General features: G+C 35.3%; 2 protein-coding genes across 2 annotated transcripts in view; both read left to right on the top strand.

Moving 5' to 3' along the window:
- The window catches only part of LOC126915404 (uncharacterized), a 129,811-nt gene that overhangs the window by 44,290 nt on the left and 64,150 nt on the right, over positions 1-21,371 (top strand). The gene's annotated exons all lie outside the window — the stretch shown is intronic.
- Positions 338-21,233, top strand: LOC126915355 (uncharacterized). The gene is made up of 2 exons (XM_050719961.1): positions 338-521; positions 7,376-21,233. Exon 2 carries the CDS (start codon positions 7,377-7,379, stop codon positions 8,247-8,249), a length of 873 nt encoding a protein of 290 aa, XP_050575918.1. The 5' UTR covers positions 338-521; position 7,376; the 3' UTR covers positions 8,250-21,233.

Raw genomic sequence — 21,371 nt, 5'->3', positions numbered from 1 at the left:
CAAAGAAACGAGGATTACACTGCTGCGTCGGTGACACTTACAGTGTCTCGCGGAAGTATTTGAACACTTACAGAAATCTCTTATGAATATTGTATGTTGAATGAATATTGTATGCTTCACGAACATGAACACTTTGGAAACATCTTATAAATATGCATATGTACGATGACTGACGAAAGTATGACTTCCTATGAACATTTCGAAATTTTATCGTTTCTGTAACGACACGACTGTCTTGATTATTGTTCAACCATTCGCGGAGAGACGCATTCGCCGTAGATCGCGTCATTAGATTAGCGACGTGTAAGCAGTAAGTTAAACTGATGACTGAAGAACGGAAAAGACTTAAGAACGGAAAAGTAGTCAAGACTGTTCTGCGGATGAAGATCGAGTGAAGTTCGGTGACGATATTCTGGCAGAGGAAAACTATTGGTGGGTGTGTCTAACGCACGGAACAATAGGATTTATTCATGGAAATTTTGCCTAGGAAAGTGAAGGCAACGGTCATTGGCTAAGAAAAGGTTGGTAGATCAGGAAGAGTCCTAGCCGTCCCTGAGAGAAAATTGCTAGCAGGAGACATTGTATATGCAGAAAATCAGATTTCCTGTACCTTTCCGGACCATACATTTCTAAAGAATACTTTAACTAGAAAGATACTTGTCTAGTTTGAGTCTCCTTAAAAATGCCAAGATTTTTTTTTTTTTTTTTTTTATTAGAATATTTACAATCAATTCTCGTTGAGAATTTTCAGTAACTTAATTTGGCGTGATACAATGACATGGATTATAATAGTTTTATATTGTTGGTTCCAGTAGAAACTAAGGATTTAATCTAGAGGATATTTTCTTTTTAGTCTGCGGATCTGGTCCGTCGTGTCCAGTAGTTGGGCGACTAATGGGTTGTGGTGGTTGTTGACTCTTGTGTTATATCTGTTTCTGGACTTGTGTATTTCATCTTTGACTGTAGGTATCTTGAGGTCACGGTGGATTGTTTCGTTGGTAACATACCAGGGTGCATTTAATAGAGATCTTAGCGTTTTCGATTGGAAGCGTTGGAGTATTTCAATGTTGGAATTACTTGCTGTTCCCCATAGTTGGATTCCGTAGGTCCAGACTGGTTTTATTACGGCCTTATAGAGCGTAATTTTGTTCTGCGTGTTTAGGTTGGGGCGGCGGCCAATGAACCATATTGGCAACATTTGAAATGAATTTGAGAATGTATGTAAAAGTTACACGACATGTACTGAAAGGTATATATCTAATAAAAAGTTGATAGCAACATAGATAGCCATCGTAATAAATGTTGAAGACAACGCGAACTTTTATTCCACTAGATATCGAGGCTTGTTAATGTAATGGACAACTGACACGCTAAATATTTTATTCTAAATATCCTGTAGCTCCCATGTACATTTTCAAATCTGATGTAAACTGTAGCAATATGATTCTGATAATCGGGTCTCGTTACATGTGTTAATGAAATTTCATAAAGTTTCGTACAACGCACGCAACGTGTTCATAAAAACTTTTTGTAATAACTGTCCGAGTTTTTTCGCGAGTCACTGTGAGACCGAAATGAACGAGGTGGGTTGTTTCCTGTTGAGTCAGCTAGATTTTACACGATTTTATAGAGCTTTCTAAAAAGGAACTCTGCCACCCAATATTTGCTGCCAAATTTGCATAGAAGTTGGAATTCGTGAAATGAACAAATATTCGACGCGTTCGTAGAAAGAACGAATTCGTTGGAAATTGGAAGCATTGGGGGAAATTACAAGTATTCACGATACAGCACCATTGAATTCAGGCATGTATATATGCTCCTGAATGGATTAAAAACACATTGAAGCAGTAGGTCAAAATATACGGCTGTCGATGAAACTGCTAGATTACGAGTATGTTTCTTTAAAAACGAAAAGTGATTCTCGTTTACGAGCGAGTCACGATAAAGTTTGAAGGAAAGGAATAAAAAGAATATGCGGCGTAGTATATCTTCCGATAAGATCATGCCGTGGTCTTTTTATTAGACTTTGAAAATATGTAATTGTATAACTTGAATTGTATTTTTAAATTATCGTTACTTGATCTTCGTTCCATTTTGTGTAAAGTGTAAAGTGATTATTACACTGTGAATATTCGTGCAAAAATATATAAAATGTCTAAGATATAGTACTTTTTATGATATTCAGTCTTTTGTATTTACTGAGATATTGATTCGCATAAATCATTATAAGATATTATATGGCAGTATAAAGCATCTAAAAGAACTTTAACTAATATTGTACGTAGGGAAACAAATGAACAGTTTCGTGGACCGTTGAGTTGTGTAAATCAGCTTACTGCTAGTTTCATAAAATAATATCTTGCATTTATTATTTAAAAAAAATTCATTATATTTTTTAAGTCATGCAAACGTATCATAGCAAAGAATAATGTTATCTAATAATGAAATTAAATGGATGATACTTTTAAAATTTGGAACACGTAACTAAATTCGAGTTCTGAAAATCCTGACTTCCATAACAATGATTTTTATTATATAGTATATTATATTAGTAAAAATTCCTTTAGATATCGTTCTTAGAACGTAAAATGAGAAATCTACCTGGCAGAATACCTTCGCACATCATTGTAGAGCTATGAAAATTTTCCGATGTAGTTCTGTTATATTGGATCGTCGAAATAACAAGTTTCTTTAGAAAGCATAACGCGAATACAGCAACAAAAAGAAATGTAAGATTCAATTCCATTTCTCTTCTAATAAATAAGAAAATAAGGAATTGATAAGAAAATTCCTATGGGAAATGCATTTTTACGATAATATCTGACGAAAGGAAAAATATCAAATTTTTAACTTACAATCACGATTATTACATATATAGAGCGAAATTCTCGACGAATGTTGAATAATTATTGCATATAATTATTATTTACTATACTATATAATCTCTAGAGTTTTTATTACGCAATTTTTCTACCATACTTGTAATTTATAAAAGAAGTTTATGCGAATTATCAAGAATGGAACTTTTTACAAGTAAAGTAGTATGCTTCGTTTAACTTAAAAAAAAAAAAACTATAAAAGGATATAAAGGAATTAATACATTAAAAAAAGTTAATGTTCATGTAAATTACATGTGAAATATTTATACGTATATGTATCAACATTCTGGAAGATTGTAAAGTTGTTAGGAGAGTTTCATCTTATTTATAGCATCTATGGGAATATCGTTCTTCTACCTTGTACCTCCAGTGATTATATAGAGCGTGAGTCACGCAACACATTACGAGTAAATATCTTCGTAACTACTTCAGAAATTGTAACAAATGTTGTTACTGACTACTGGATATTGCTTCCTACAAGTTATGTAATTCTTCTATATCGTTCTTCTATAACGTAAGAGTTTTCAAAGGAAACATCCAAGATAGAATTATTTTTAAATTCGTATATGTACCAATTCCCCAAATAAATTTTTATAATTTCTAAATATTCGAAACAATTCTCAAAATAACAGAATATTCCATAATTAAAAACTGAGTGAAAAGAAAAAAAAAAACATAAAATGAGAGTGCTTATATTCAGTGTATGACAGAAACTTTTTTTTTTACATAATTTCGAATAAAAATTTTTAACGTTAATGAAGATTTTACGTATGTTCAGAGAAGATTTTTTAATATTTTCGTTTAAAGTTTAGAGAGTTCAGAGTATTCCTTCAGACATCCTTGTCTTTGCGTGGGAATTTTTACTCGCTTCAATAAATTCTCTGTGTAAGAAAAACGTATTATAAAATTACGATTTTTACGAGCAGCAACACTGTAAATAGCGTCATTGTAAATCGCAAAAAACACAGACTGAATCTTAAATTACTTGTTCAAATACGTATGTTTGTGTTTCATAAATTAGAATGAAATAATACATTAAATCGAAAATAAAATACGTGACATACGCACGGATATATTTTCTTTTTTTTTTACTGAAGGAACGGCTCAACTGTAAAAATTTCTGAAACAACAAGAAACATGAACATAAAAGTTTGCTTTTACTGTTGCCACGTTTGCTATACGTCCGCTATACCTATTTTATTATACTTGCAGCACGTCCAAAATTGTAAAGACTATGACATTGAGAAGTTACTACAAAAGTTTTAAGACACCAAAGTTCTTTCTATCTACGACGATACAATGAAGTCGCACGAAAAGGTACGCAAACAGTGACAGTGAAACGAAGGTTATTTCGAAATCATCACATTTTTATTACGTCCATCACAGTAAAATTTTATATTTGCGCTGCAAACACACGATGCACTTTTATGCCGATAAACTAAAATATGCTCATATCATTTTAAAGAATATTCAATCTTTGTACGAGAATTTGAATATTCTTATAACTATCGTAAATTTTAAAAGCTAATAGATCGCGACAGATGAAGCATAAAGTTAAATACGCAGCCACGTGACATTTTGGTACTTACATACGCACATAAAGACTCGCGTCACATTTTATTCGTCTTCTAGCTCTTAAATTTCCTTAACGACTGGCATTTACATTTCGAATCAATTCTGGATGATATTTCATATTCTTATCACGTGGCATACGATGTGTAATGTTTTCTCTCAGAAAAGTAAAATGTTACTTGTACAAGGATACGAGAGGAAATAAATAAAATGAAAACGTTAATACAGAAAACATTTAATCTGCATTTTCTTAAATCTCATTTTTATACTTGAGACGCTGTTGATCTTTTGAAAAATTAATTTGCCAAATGCAATTTATTCTGTACTGACAGAAACACGTATATTACTGGAACGGTCGAGAGCAAACACGATGTTCGCGTTATTTTCATTCCACAGAGTAGTTTTATATTTTATATCTGGAAATTTTATTATACGCACATTATTTGTATTATGTCTTTACTTTATCGGATTCTAATAAATTTTCGTCGCATTAATTAAATTACGCAGTTTTACTTTGATTAAAAAGGAAAGATACGGTGAAATACGGTTTCATTTTTCGAACTTAACTTTTTCATACCACTTCACTGGAGAAATTAACCGCAGGAACTGTCCTATCCAGCTCTTTTTTAAATGTACCGTTTTCGCCTGTAACAGCAAGCGTAATAATGATATTACGACGAAAAGGAACGTCAGAAACGTTTTTAACCTTTCTTCAACTTAATTTCCCCTAAAGTAATATTCAATATATCAAATTATTCTACACACAGACACACATTTATCCTCGTTTCACGTAATTTCTTTACCGTGATTTCGCGGAGGGAACAATTTTTTACGAGATTCTTGGAAATATAATTTATGACTTGTATTTTAATCGTGATCGTAAAAAAATATTTAATTTGGAATGTTTAGTACAGGTTTTTCTACTGAAATCAACGCCAAGTTATATTTACATCATTATTATAAAAATATTAATTTGGATATCAAATATACACGATATTAATGTTTATCTGTAAATGGAATAAGTGAAAAAGTATCAATTTATGTTATGGATTTAAAATGTTTGGGGTATAAAACGTTTGAAAATAAAAAGAAATTATTTTTGTATCGTGGAATAATATATCGATCTTCTTGAAGTAATATATTAGTCGTGCATGATGATTCCTATTTAAAATTAAATTTCAAATATCTTAATACATTATTTATCTTACATTACAAATATCTTAATACATTATAAAATCACTTTTACTCGATCCTTTAAGGAATTTCTATTGATTTATTCATGAAACACCGAATCTACTTTGCTTCGATACTTTTTATTCTACTCTGGTGCACTTTGGTAACTTCTTTACTCGATTAAAAGCGCGGTAATTTATATAAATAATGTAACAGTATGTTAAAACATCTACGCTTTTGCTTGATGAGAGAAGAGAAACTTGCCAAGAAAACTTGATTTACGTTCATACGTGTAACATTATTTTCTCGTAATTCACGTAGCAAATACATCGATTCGAAGTTAGTCCGTGGCGACTTTTCTCGATTTGTATTTGTCAGCCGGACATTAGTCTGTAAATTGGTCAGCTTCCGGAACACATATCGAACCGGAAGTCGAGTACACGTCAACGGGAGAGAATCGTACGCCAGAACCGAACTAATTAGAAATTCTAACTAGACGACATCGGTAAATTGGAGCGGCAACTTTCGCACCACTTTATTTACGCAAAATATGCGAAACGAATAACATCCTTCCAATGAATATTCGTTGTAATGTAAAACATGGAATTTTAATATTAATTAAAATGTTTAACAACGATTGTGATTGGATCTCGTGCAAGCTATCCATTGTAATGCTTATACGTAGGCACGAGCAACGGAAGAAAAAAGGAAATGAGGTGTAACAGAATAATTAAAAGTTCCACACAATGGAGCCTCTGACCTACACTTTCTGGTTTTGCGAGTTTTAACAAAGAGAAAAAAATATTCCGTATAAGAACTGAAGACACCGAAGTAATCTTTTATCTTTGCTTGCACTAAAAAGAAGGACTGTAGCAGCTTCAAATTAAGAAGATATTCATCTCATCTCCTTTTTTCCATGTCGCCGACCATCACGCCGTTGAGGGATCGAGCAGAGACGCGCAAGAAGAGATTTTTACAGGTTCAACGACAGCGGCAGAAACATTTTGGTAATTCATTTATTGCGAACAAACGTAGCGAATTTAACGCGGCGATTCTATCGCAGTGCATCCTGTGAACCCTGTGAGCGAACCTTGTACAGCCTTTAGAATTGCGAACGTATCTAAGCGATCGATAAAAACCGAAAACGCGTAAAAGTCCACGGAGACGAGCATCGTCGTTGGCAAACTAGAAGCACGATAAATTCCCTCGAGTACGAGCAACGTATGCGCTTCGAGAAACAGGAATCGACATCGTTTCCTGGCTTCAATAGATCGTCGACTGTATTATTGCCTCGTTATACGATTATTACACGTCAGGAAGATCCTCTGCTTTTGTAAAAACAGCATTACACCCGGGCGTGCGAGTCCAGTGCATGTGATCGAACGCATAGAAAGAACGTACACGTAGAGAAACTAGAAATTAGCGAGCAAACAACGATCCTTAGCGCTTCAAGTTCTAACGAACCCCATCTTCAAGATCGCATTGTACAAATTAGCGATGCTCGTCTCGGCGTATCGGCAGATTTGCCTAATTAACAATTCAATTAAAAATTCGATCTTTCGAAGAAAATCGAGTGGAAATTCGAATAGAAGAAAACGAGCAAAAGACACGGTAACACTCGTAGTCAAAGAAATAGAGAGAAAGAGAATGAGAGAGAGAGAGAGAGAGAGAGAGAGAGAGAGAGAGGGAGAGAGAGAGAATGAGAGTTGTAGAGGATTGACTGAGCAAGGGTTGTCTTTCCGGTGTTGCAGGATGCACGCGGTTGGATTGCACTCGGCGCTGGCCATCAAGCGTCAGAGAAAACGCCGGGACGAGCAGCGTCGTGCCCGCGAGCGTCGTTATAGCGCGCAATCGGGCGAGAGCGGCCTGACGTCGCCCAGGGCTTCGACCGGTTCCTTGGATCAACAACCGAAACACCATAAAACCGGACATCCGAATCGTTCTGCCGGCCAGGGTATGTTGGATTCGAAGGTGGTCACGTCGGTGGGAATGCTTCACATCGGCGTGGTCTTCCTGGTGTTCGGTGCTTTTCTTCTGATGAGTGGCCTGTTGCCGGGAGATCTCGCCCAATGGGGAACCAAAGCGTCTGGAGGCTGGTGGAACGAGCTGGTAGCCATAGGTCTGTTCGCTATCATCGTCGGCATGTTCCTCATCATTTTGAACAAGGTGATCGCGAAGAAGGAAGAAAACGATCTGGAAGAGTACGTGCAAAGGCAATTAACCAGGTCCAAGTCGGGACACAGACTGGAGAGAGACGCGGAAACCGGAGGATTGACTACCAGGCAAGCCAGAAGAGCGAGGCAACTGCAACAACAGGCAGCTACCGTTGCAGCTATAGAAACGGAGAACGAGAAAGAGTCTAGTTCTCCACCGAGAAGTCCTCCGCCTGCTTATTCGCCGCCACCAACGCTCAACGGGGATCACCAGACTGCTCAGTCCGCCCTATACCTCGAACAGATCACCGAAGAGGAGGTTATCAGTGACCGCGTAGAAACGTCGACCACTAACAGCTTGAGTCCCGGTTCACCGAGCGAGACCAGGGAATTATTGCAGAATCCTCGCCATTCGAAGCAAAACGGCAACCCTCAACAGGTTCATCGGCCGCTTTACGTGTCCAAGATTTAAATTACGAGGGAAAGTTCGGAGCCCGTTCTGGCTTGAAGTTTGTACGATCGCGAGGATCTCATATATATCGGGAACAAACTTGAGTAGGCGGTTTCTGCGACGGCGACGATGATGACAACGGGGCGGCAATTTTACATTTTGGTATCGCGAAAGCTTCGAACGTGTTTCGATCAAATGGGTAACATCTTGGAAAGCGTAGTTTATCGATGGAATTTGTAAATGGTTTTGAAATTCGGGGAAAGGGAAGAAAGAGTATTTAGAAACGAGAAATTGAATCGTCCAATTAAGAGATTTTCTGTGGAATTAATCATCGATTACGATGAACTAAGATACACGAGCCAATACCGATAGTCTGTTTATCGAAGTTATCGAGATTTCGTCTATTTCTTGTAGCAGCCGTTTAAATTTAAATATCTCACTACTGTCTTACAGCTGATTCGATTCTTCCCGTAAGCTATCAGTAACGAGGGATTTTTCTTCCAAAATAAAGATCTCGTCGTTAAACGTTCGCATAACCTGACCAATGGGACCAAGGTTTCGTGCGTGACATCAATTTTCTTTGAACCACCTAAACAAAACGCAACACTATCATTCATCAAATACGATAAGAGATTATCAAAATACGATTCGTCAATGAAAACATTCCCGAAACAAAATTCATTGTTCGACACGTCGAGCGTTTAACAATTCCATTAATCGAACTCTACGGTTCAACCTTGCGGATGCTGAATGAGGGCAATCGACCGTAAAACAAGCAACTAATCGAAAGCATCTCAATCGAACTACTAGTCGACGAAAGTGTAATCTACATAGTCGAAAATGCAATTTCCCGTGCGCTAATTTCGATTCGAATACAGCCGCCTCTATCTCCTTGAAAGTTTCGTATTCTCGAGGAATCGAGTTTCACAGAGCGTATTCACCGAGCATTCCACTTGGCGCCGAACGCGATTCTGCCTCGAGCAATTTCCCGTCAGGAAGTCCAGCGGGAACCGATACCGGCTCGTGTCTACAGGGGCAACGTGTCTCTTTGTGTATACGCTTCGGTTGTTACAAGGAAAGGGAAATTTAACAAGATACAGAGAGAGAGAGAGAGAGAGAGAGAGAGAGAGAGAGAGAGAGAGAGAGAGAGAGAGGAGAGAAGAAGAAATCCTTCCTAGCGAACACTCGGTAGGAAATCAATTTCCTCAACGAATTACAGCGGTGGTGAGATTGTTATTCGTGACATTGTCGCTGCTTGTAGAAAGTGATCGAGATCTCGATAGTTTCAGCTCAGACTGTGAGCTGAGAAAGTTAAGTTTCCCCTGTTACGGTGCGAAAGATGCAACGACACGTGTACAGTTTTTGAATAGTTTCCTTATAGTTGTTCAGACCTGCTGCGTTCTTTGCATTATTTTAGATTCGAATTTAGATCGAGTAAAAAAAAAAAAAAAAAAAAAGAAATGATTACTGGTACGCACGATGTCTCGTTTTAACTTAACGTTGAACATTTTCGTGAAATATGGCAAATCTTTTTTATTTGATCAATGAGAACAAGAAATATAAAAATTGGGGAATCGCAGCAGGGTTAAGAATGAAAGTTTTTATGACACTTTAGGGTTAATCGTGTGGTTAATCGTTAACCTCTGGAGGGATACTGGCACATATTTATGTATTTAGCTTTCTTCTTTATCAAGGTATCGATCCAAAAGACAGTTCAAGTATGAAGAATGTACGCGTACAAAAGGTAAGGACAAAGAATAAGGAATGTCACAAAAGAACTTTATTACGAAAATTAAGTTTGAATATCTTGGTATACCTCTCGAAACAAACCTCAACGAATTGAACTATATTCGTAATAAAATTCGTAGTATCGTGAAAAAGTAATTATTTTATATCAAGTTAAATACTACAGAATACTGGGAGAAAGTAAGAAATGTTCAATTCTGTTATTGTCGAAACAAAAATCCGCCAATTTTACTAATATTTAAATACTTTGTGTTACGCATGACGCTTTATTATTTAGCGATATGCAAACATGCAAACTTGCAAACTTTCCGTTTTCAATTAATACACCAAGTCTCCAACGAATATTTCTGTAATTCTAATTGCGGTTGCTAGCGACTATTAGTCGACAATAAATAAATAAATAACAATAATAATTTCTGTAATTCTCCGCGTTCTAAGAAAACTTGTAAGTGCCAGTTGCCGTCAACAAAATACGCCATATCACCTTGAAATCGTTTGAAATAGACACTTCTTATTCTTCTTTATCCTTGTCTTTCGTACGTGAACAATATTACCAATTTAAAAATTATTACATTATTTCTCTCCAAGAAGAATAACAGTATAGAGAGTAATTATCCTTCATCGACTTCTAATATCAGCAAATTCATTCCTGAGGAGGTTAACTCGCTTAATGACCTCGACTTTTCTCGATGATGAACATACGGAAGAGCAAAAGGGACGATCCGAAAGTTTGCGGTAGGAACCACGCAAGCAAGAAAGCTATTCGTCCATCGAAGCTTCTGGTCAGAGTTGCGATTTCTCTCTTTTCGAAGGAAAGTTCGGAGAGGTCGCGGAAGTTCTCGATAGAACCGATTTAATCTTCGTTAAGTATGAGGAAGTAAGTAAGAGCGAAGAATCGATCGAGTTGTTAGATTTTCCAAGTTCTTGCGTGGTACTGCCGAGGACGTGGAAGGAAATATTTTCGAGGCTGTTCGTGGCAGGCTTTGAATCGTGACATATTATCGAGGATATGACTGGATTTATGTCTTGCGTGCGATGGAGGTCCTCGTGGTGTACGTGTGAGGCGAAGAGTATGCGAAGAGTACCATGGAGAAATACCGTAGAAACGTATTGGTTCGCCATTGAAAGAGGAAGTCGAATAATCAGATTGCGTTTCATAACCATAAAACCACATAGACTTTCGATTATTACACGCTGTGTTACATACATTCTTATATATTAACGCTATACGGAACGAAATATGATACTTTAGATCTTAAAATTTCACCATTATTGGATGACATATTTGTGGTCCTTTGGATTTTGATCGTGTTTGTTCCGAGGTTTCGTTCTGGACAGAGCTGAGACTGAAGTTAAGATGCCACTGGATATTTGTATGGTCGCGGTGTACAAAAATATGACACGTTTGAAATCGCATTGAAAGACAATTTGTCTTTTCCAACATTGAAATTTCATTTGGAAATCATAAAAAAGGCAGAAAATTAGTTCATTCTTGTTTCGTAAGCAAACTGCAAATGTTCATACAAATTCACTTTTTTTCTGAATATTATCAAAGAAATAGAACGTGAACAAAGATACACGTCATTTTTACTTTATTAAGGATACCGTTGAACATTATGTGCATTCTTGTACACTTCTGAATCTGCCATAAATGCATGAACAGGGATATAGAACCGACGTAACAGGATATCCTGGTACACGAAAATTGAATTCAAGATACGATAAAATAAAATTTTATCGATAAGTTTTATGAGTTCGTCCGTCCGATTTTTTACATATTTTTAAATAGATCTTGTCACTGTGTATCTCGTAGCTCTATAAAAATTGAAAATTTTACGGTGGTCTTATAGTTATGAGACGCAGCTTATAAAAAGGAAAGGATGGAATATCGCCAAACGCGAAGATATAAAACTATGCACTCAAGGACCAAGATATAATTAATTCGAAATGGTTGAGATAGACAATTTTAAAGAGGATCTCGAAAAAAACGAAGAGGGAATAGAAAAATGACGGGCGGGAAAGATGATACCGCATGATGGCTGATATGTTTCTTCGGCCGCGGGATATCAGTAATTAAATTCATCGATTAATCATCTATATCCGAAAAAAAATTCAATTTAATAGACGTGTAAGAAACTATACAAAGGTTTTCGACGCCAACATACTCATATTATACTTTAATATTTAAATTGTAAGTAAAAACGGACCCGAGATCGGGACTACGCGTCTTTAGAGAGTACGATTTGTCGAAAACGAATGTCCTTTAACGTTTAAGCATGTCGTTCCCGATATCGATGGTCTGATATCAGTCATTGTATATGCAAAATCGTTCGCGTTCTAATTTAATTTCACGATTTATTCGGTCTGACGAGGGAGTAATAGGATTATTAAAAAATCATTTCGGTTTCGTGCGCGTATAACATTTATCGACAAAATCAATAAATAAGTGTATCATCCTGCTATTCGTTTTATTAGGTAAGTCGTCGCGTAGCAAATTTCGTTTTGAGGCGAACGGTATCAACAAGTCTGTAACTTGTTTCATGTGAAAAAGTAAGAACTATTTCGAATCGATGCATATCTCTTCTACTTTTTTTTTTTTTTTTTTTCGTCATTGTGTTATCGTTATTATCAGGGTACCATTGCACAATGATTTATTAACTCAGTAATATTAACAAATTGAAGAGTCACGAGTTTCTCTTCCATCATTTTATAATTTTCTGTGAAATAATATGATCAGATAACATGTAATTTGTACAATTTGCGTGAACAATTTCATTGATTAATTACTACATTTGTTTCTGTGGTATAAGAAAATTTATTACAGTCGATAACTCATGACTTATAAGATTTCATTAATTTCAATCGTGCAAGAGGTTTTGTATAACCGAGTAATATAATTTTTAAATTTCATTTATATTTAATAGGAATTTTTCATCACGCATAATTTTCATCGCATAATTAATTATTCTCCTTATCTCGTATTTCATTCCTTGAAGTATTTTTCATACGTGCAATAAATCTCCTCCGTAATATCCTCCATTTTCGCAAACTTATACGAAATATCATGTTTTTTTCCCGAAAGATTTATTAAATCTACAACACAGTATGAAATATGTATTCAATCGCGTCTGCGTGCACAAAACAATTATATAATCGTTGAACGTGTCTCCTTTCTTTTTTGCCACATCTGACTCATGTAATCACTTAGCTAATCGATTTGGTCGGTAAAAATAGCGATATTTAATGGAGAATCGACGCGATGAAACAATCCGCTGCTCTCCGATCACGAGTTCGTGTTATTTTCATCCCTTAAACATTACATTCCGATTTTGCATCCGATATAATTAAACATTCCATTCGAAGTACTTACGAGTAGTCACTTATAGCCTTAATTCTTCGAGTTGAATTCACGGTTTTTCGTGAAAGAATGGTCGAATTAGTAGGAAGTTTAGGTAGAACATTTAGTCGAGAGAGGATACTTCATTGTAGAAAGTGTCACGAATCTTAACCATTTTTTGACTATAGTCGAGGTGTAAACTAAAAGTATAAAGTTAAGGTCGTAAATGTAACAGATTACGAAGCATTTCATTACATTTTCTATTACATTCCAAAATTTTTTTAAGAGGAAACTTAGCGTTCTGTATGACGATTGAGAGAGAACAAGATTCGTGAAAGAAAATTGTAACGTTTCTACTTTTCCACACGTTATAGTTTAGTCCAGAGATATCGATCGTTTAGGGTAATTCAATCGCTCCATCCATTATGTTAATCAGCTGTTCGTCTCTTTTTAACACCTCGAAAGGCTCTAACGGTAAGAATGGAACAAATATTATTCTACGAAGTGATATAGACAGAGAGTATGATATTTAACAAATTCGAGGCCGCTGATTATACATTGCGTGACCCGTGGTATTCGTCCAAGTTGTAAAACGATGAAAAGCAGACAAAAAATTTATTACGGAAGATAAAATGGTCTCGAATGATATATCACGTGAAGTCTGCTTTTAAACTGGGAGCGTTCCAATCTTTTAAAAGTCACTTACTTACATTTTTTATATACCAATTAATATTCCATTCTCTATAAGAGGAGGTAATAAAGTATTTGTATGTGAAAATGGTTACATTAAAAGACGTTCTACTTTCAACACGACATCTAGAATGTAAAATACAATGTTCGAGTTTGTATTAGGTCGTCCGGAAAGTTTCTTTCGTTTTATGAGGAAATAGTGGATGTACAACATTTTCCGTTTTGTGTTATTTTATCGAATTACGTATGATCTATTTTATTTTATCAGAATAAAGATTACAACGTTCGACGGATTAGGTTTCACGTTTGTATAAAGATGCGTCGTTGTAAAAGACGTGTCTGTAAAAGAAAAACACTTTTCGGACAACCTAATACTTCCCATTTCCTTTAATGTTCTTCGAATTCTTCAAAATCGTATTTTGCAATATAAAATTTGCTAAGAAATTAATATCAGTATTCAACTTGTCGAAAGAATAGAACTGTACTATATTATTTTACAATGTTGCGGTGAATTTTCTAAATGATTTTTTCAGTTTTCTGTTAATAAAATGTTTCGAAATTGCCAATTTACGTGTCACACAGCTACGACACGATAATTGAAAACATCCATTTTCTTCACCACGCGTATCTTCATTTGGGAAAAGGATTCCCTGGTATACGTATACAACGTATAAATAAATCGCAAGCTATAGTTATCGCGAAGACACAAATAAACTTCCTACCTTGTTAACCGTTATCTTGATATATCGTATATTCGCAGTCGCAATTTCTGAAGCACTGTACACGATAACACTAAATATAAAGGAATGTAACAATTATGACTAATGTTATGAAACATTCCAACTACAACAATCAAGTTCTTTTATTTTACTTAATTACACTGACATTTTATAGTTTGACAAAACGCTATGCAAGAATGTTACGTGTTTGTTATATCACGAGATATGTACAAATGTATTAACAAATACCAAAATTATATCTGTAAGTGGAAATTATGGCAGACTTAAGGCGAAAGACGAGTGACCCACGATCAGAGTCATTGGCATTTAGGATAACGTAGAGTTATTCGAATCAACTACGCTTCTAAACCATAAAAATTCCACCTTGAACATTGAACAGAATGGTCGATCTTGCTGTATATCACGAGACGCTGTTAGTCTCTGTAACAACGGAAGTATGAGAATATACCGCGTGCTTAAAGTTGAGCAAGAAAAAGCATCAGAAACGAGAAAATAATCGAAACAACCTTATGGAAAGATACTCTACGATACTGTATAGCAGGATCTCGATCTCGAATTCGTTAATATACCATCGAAGGAAAAATTTGGACGTGTAACGATAAGAAAGTATGTATTATCTGTGATGTGTTTGCAATCTAGTTGAGGCACATAGTGCGGCCGTGAAATGGGTGTGGTGTCTGACGTGGCGCAAGAAATAACCCTGGACGATCGAAATGTTGAGGGGCGATGGTTAAACTTGAAAACTGCGTCGAGATTCGTGCACTGAATTTCGTATCTTTGTATTTCGTTCAATGACGTCGTCGTAATCTCGACGTTAGTTAGATTTACGCTGCGTGTATCAAGTGCCGCTTTTCTCTCATAAGCGTATTCAATCTCGAGATTTTCGAACCCATGAACGTTAACATTTAACTATAATTAGTCGAGACAGCTGCAAAAATCTTTTCCGGCGTCCTGATTTATCGATAGGGGGGCGTCCATTGTCCAGTGACTGATAGCGCAGTACATATTAAGGATAGTCTGTAATTTTAATATGCTATATTCCATTTTGTAATAACTTGGGTATTTAATTACATATGCTAGCTTTAGACGGCGAGATTTTCGAAAACGACCCGATAAGCGATGTCCATTTACATACGTGTGATTGATATTGTAATTATGCTATAACGGTCACACGAATGGTGTACGATTAAAAGACAGGAAGAGAAGCAGAAAGAAAGAAGAAAAAGCGAAGAAAAGACAAAGACACGATGAACGAGAGCGGAACCGATTTCTTTCTTTCTCTTTTTTTTTTTCTTTTCGCGAATGCATTGACGTTCCCTGTTTTCATCGATCGGTCGTTTTCGAACGTCTTCAAGAAGAAATTGCCACGCTCGGGCGCTACCATTCTGTGATCCAATGAAAAATTAATTAATTAATCTCATACCGAGAAAACGTGAATGATGTTCTTTCGAGGAATCTTACTCTGTACATATATTATATTATTATACATCTCTACCTTTTTTAAATTGGGACACCGTGTATTTATTAAGAAGAGAAAGATAGAATGAAGAAGGAGGAGAAAGAAGAAGGGAGACAGAAAGACAAAGAAACGAGATGAACTAGTGAACGAAATCGGAAATAAACGTAGAAACAAGTGGTGTCTCCACTTTTTCCATTCTATGCAATTCAAACTTTTTGTATACTCTTGCAAAGCTGAAGAAAAACGAGAGAAAGAGAGGGAGAGAGAGTGGGAGAGAGAGTGAGAGTGCGAGAGAGAGAGAGAGAGAGAGAGAGAAAGAGAGAGAGAGAGAAAGCAAGAGAGCGCAAGAGTAAGAAAGAAAGTAATACGAATGATGATAAAGAAGCGAATGCCGTGAGTACAGTTATGAGAGAAGTAAGCATAGAAGACAAAAAGAAAAAAACAATGAATAAAAAGAACGAAGAAAATTAGCGAAGCGATTTGGTTCGATTGAATGTTGAGTGAAAGTGCCTTTTGTGATGTGTTTCGTATTTCGTGTAGCTTTTCGTCGTTGAAGGGAACCGATTGCTTTCGATTAACAATTCTGTGCCATTTCCACTTGCTATAAAGCAGGAATTGTATGGGTGACGCGTATTTATGAAATATTCGATAACGAAAGGTAAAACCTTAATTTTCCTAATTTTTCATGTTTCATCGATTGATCGATAAATCAATTATTATGTAAACTATTGTGTATAATACTTCGACGTATAGGGTGTTTCGCAACATATGACAAAATGGTCAAGTAATAACACATGGTTTTATTATCACTGTTATCGTTGTTGTGTAATATTTGGTTCATTCAGTTACTCGAATTATTCCGTTTTGTTACACATAACTCTCCTCATATCATAGCTCTATGTTAGTCGTTGAATTTTTGTTAGTTCCTCCAAGTGCCAACTTCGCTTACAATATATCGTCCAATGTTTTTCAAACATCCTGTACACGTTTAAAGTATATTCGAAACGTGAACCAGCAATTATCAACATTTAAATACCTTGGATTGTTCTGTTCTGTGTATCAAGCTATGTATGTTCTACGATCGCTATAACAAATATGCATATAATTAATCTGCAATTGCAGGACGTTGATAATCTACACGTTAATGTACGAATTACATCAAACTCTGTAAATGAAAAAAGAAATAAACGGAACAACAAGAATAGGACATCAACTACAAGAGACATGGTTAAAAGCTTACAACAAATAGGATCAAGAAACGAGCTACATAAATTAATATAAACTCTATAAAATCATCTTTGCCACACACCATGCAAACTTATTCAAGATAATATTCCAATCTTCTAGATTCATGCGATATTTCAAACACATTTGAACAACGATAATTACTGGTTCATCTTGTACATTTTATACGTTCGAAGTTACGATACTTGCTACTATAACGTCGTTTAAGGTAAATTAAAAGGTCTCTTTTTTCGAACGATTAATTTTAATCTACCATTCTACCTGCGAAACTGAAAGGCTGAAAGCGCAGATTAACTTTAATCATAAGTAACCTCTGCACTTTTCTCGCGTTCATTTAAACGATCTATATTGTGTGTTCATCGAACGGTGGACTTATTCTATTATACCATATCGTATCGAATTATAACGTTTTTTCATTTTTTATCGTTGTACATTGTAATGGATTTTTAAGGTACGACAAATCTCCCATTAGGAATACACGCTTCGCGTATATTCTACGATCGGGGGAAAGAGGACGTTAAATGGGGGATGGAGAGTGCTATTGAAAGGGACGGGTTCCACGGCACGTTAATTTCAGGTACAGAAATATCTTAAAATAAGTGGTACAATTACATTTATGTAGTACCTTGCGCACACTTTTAGAGTGTGAAAGCTTAAAGCTTTAAAAAAAAGGGAGGAGAAAGAATGAAAATCCGTCTTAAAGTCAAGGGTCCCTTCCAAGAATCATCCAATATGTAAGAATTTTTGGTTATTCCAGGATTCTTAGACAATTTACGTCGAAGAGTGGAACAACCATAATTGTATTTTAATAATTCCTTCGCGGTTAATTTTATACGCACCAATTTGATTTTTTTTTTTTTTTTAATAAATTAGTGTTTGTCTCTGATAAGACTGGTTTCAAATTTTAGTAGATTATGTCTTTACAAGACTGAAAATTGTGCGAGAAACGTGTTTCTATTATTGACGATTAATAGAAAATAATTTTTCTCACAGGCTAAAAGGAATTGGTTGTTGAAAGAGTTAAAAGTAAAAATTATTTGATCATTTCATAAAAAATTATGCCTTGGCAAAAGCAATTTTGTTCTTGGTAAAGATTAAATTTCCGTCGAAAAATTTCTAATAAGAATACATTCCTCTCGATGAAAACATTAATTTCAAAATTATAATGGCAAGTTTAACAAGAGTTAGATTTAACAAGAGAGAGAGAGAGAGAGAGAGAGAGTAACAAGAGAGTTGATGAAAAGTAATTTTACGGTCGAGGAATAAAGGTAAGGCACACGCAAAAACAAATTAAAAATATCTGGTTGTTTTAAAGTATCTTGTTTGCTCTGCTACGTAATTTCATCCAGTTTTTTTTCTCCTGATATAATTATAATCAAGGTTTCCCGTGAACATGTAATTGGCCTTCTTAATTTATGAACGCTATTTATAACGTTGCCTCGATATCTTTATCGTTATTATCGTAAATTATTCGGTGATATCAAACTGGACAGTTGAAAATGATATAATAAATTCTTATTACAATCGACATATTTGAACAAAATAATTATATGTCTTCCGATAAAATTAACGCAACATCTTTTTACTTTGATCAATTTTTCTTTGTGAGATCATTAATTATAAATTGTTTCGTAAATTTTCCATATAATGTAGGTAAATATATTTTTAACATCATAAAATAACAAATCGTTTCTTTTCTTTCGTTTTTCTTTTTCTATTTCTTTTAGAAATTCCTTTTACTAGTATTTTATATCGCGGTATTAAAAAAAGAATCTAACATTTTAAAAACTTTTAGTAGCTTCCAAGAGGAGTAAAAATTGTTTAACGTATCTAGATGCCAAGACGTAATACTCTTTTAGTGTAAATTATAGTTTGGTGTCTTCTTTTTAGTTCCATACTTTTAAACAAATTTTATTTTTTCATTTACGACATAATATTGTTAAATCACGACAATAAGCACACGTGGTACAAGAAAGGAATATTTAAAATTCCACATACTTAATTCACAATTTGCATATATGACTGTTGTATTCAAACGGAAGAGAGGAAATACATTTTTGTGTTCTATTTCAATCTTTTCTCAATAGCCTGCTGTAATCGTTTCTAGACTATTTTCTTTATTCTCATTTACCACCTTACCACAAAACGTGCTTAAATATAACAAATATAAAAATAAATTTAGAACTATATTTTGCTTTAATATCTGAAGAACCATCGACTCTCAAAATCTTGCACCATTATTTTCTAAAATCTTTTACAAAACCTAAAAAAGAAGGGATAATGAGGAAGGATTAACAAGTATAGTTGTCATCGACGAATACTCGCGAAGGGACCCTGAAGCACGGAATATTCCAGAAAAAAATTCGAAAGCTTCGCGGCGGAATTAAATCGAGCATTTCCTATCGGTAATTTGAAAATCGAGACTCGTTAAAAAAGATACTCGGCAGTTAATTACCGAGCGACGTGAAAGGCGTTTATAGACGACGTGTCACTCGTCTCATCGTTGTTGACTCTCACCTATTATGCGATCACACAGACGTACTTACGTCCATCGAGAGACTCGTGGATGTTTTATTTCTGTATGCGAACCGTCTCGTTCGCCTCAAGGACTAGACTCGACGATGAAACTGGCGTTTTATTCGCTGCGAGAATTGTCCCATTGGGGCGGTAATAGACCCGCGAAGTTCTTCGTTCACGGCATATCGATTCGAGACTGGAAAGGATGGTGGAAAAGCTTAGGGTAAGCAGAGGAGAGAGGAATTCCCTCGTGTGTGAAACAGAATTTCGTAGTAATAAGGAATCCGTTGATCTCTAGGGAACGGATAGCTCTGTATCGGCGTTTCCTTGTTGGTCGCGCTTTGAAAGGTCGAGAAACATCGGCCTGAAACAGGCATTTCTTGTAATTGATTAAGAAAGCATGTTTATTTCTACGAAGAGTATTCAGAGAGGGATAAAGCGTAAACTGATATGGAAACGAATCACTTTTTAATCGGCGAGAATACGTAACTATGATGTTTTCTTATCTCGCGAGGTTTTTCTCCTTCGAGTTGGAAATCTGAAGAAAAAGACTCGTCTCTAACTAATCGTTTCAGTGTTTGCTATAAGATATACATATGTAAGGAGGGAATGTGCGTGTGCGCGTGTATACCAGACACACTGTTTGTCTTTTGTAATTTTTTTCGACTCGAAGTATGCACGTCTAATAGTTGTAAAAATATGAGAAATATATGTGTTTTATGTAAATGTGCTAAATAACCATTCACGAAGCTGAGACGACATGTTATAAATTCAAGAGATCTCTTATCTTATACGATGTATGAATACGTTGTATGAACACAAGTGACATGGAATCAGAATTGAATTAAATTAAACATGGTATTCCTTAAATACGAATAATTTAACATGGATGTGCGTATTACGGATTAAACACAGAAATGGTAGTTTTTAAAGAAAAGAAGAAATATTGATTTTGCATGGAGGAAAGGATCAGAAGAACGTATTCCATTCGAACGTAAAGTAATCTTACTATATGTACAAGTTCTATTAGGATGTAAGATAGACGATAAGGATTATGGAGTATGTGGCTGATTGTGGACAGCGACGATCTTTATCATTGTTACAATTATTATAGCTCTTGCATACACTATTGCAATACGTATTACTACTGCAACTATTATAAATAGGAATTAATAAGCTTTCTTATGCCGTTTCTCTATTGTACCACTTATATACACCTGATGCACGACTTTTCGAGAATAAATCTTTATGAAACGCTCCAGTCTTTGTAACTTGGTTGTTCTTTCTAGACTTCTTCATACCGTTACGTATCCCAACACGCTCACGGAAGCCTCATTTATTGGTATTAGCATTTTTTATACCGAGAAATCTAAAAAATGAAATCTGAGAAATCTGAGAAATCTAAGAAG

Source organism: Bombus affinis, chromosome 1, assembly GCF_024516045.1.
Source record: "Bombus affinis isolate iyBomAffi1 chromosome 1, iyBomAffi1.2, whole genome shotgun sequence".
Classification (NCBI taxonomy): Eukaryota; Metazoa; Arthropoda; class Insecta; order Hymenoptera; family Apidae; genus Bombus; species Bombus affinis.
This window is presented reverse-complemented; position numbering and strand designations above follow the sequence as displayed.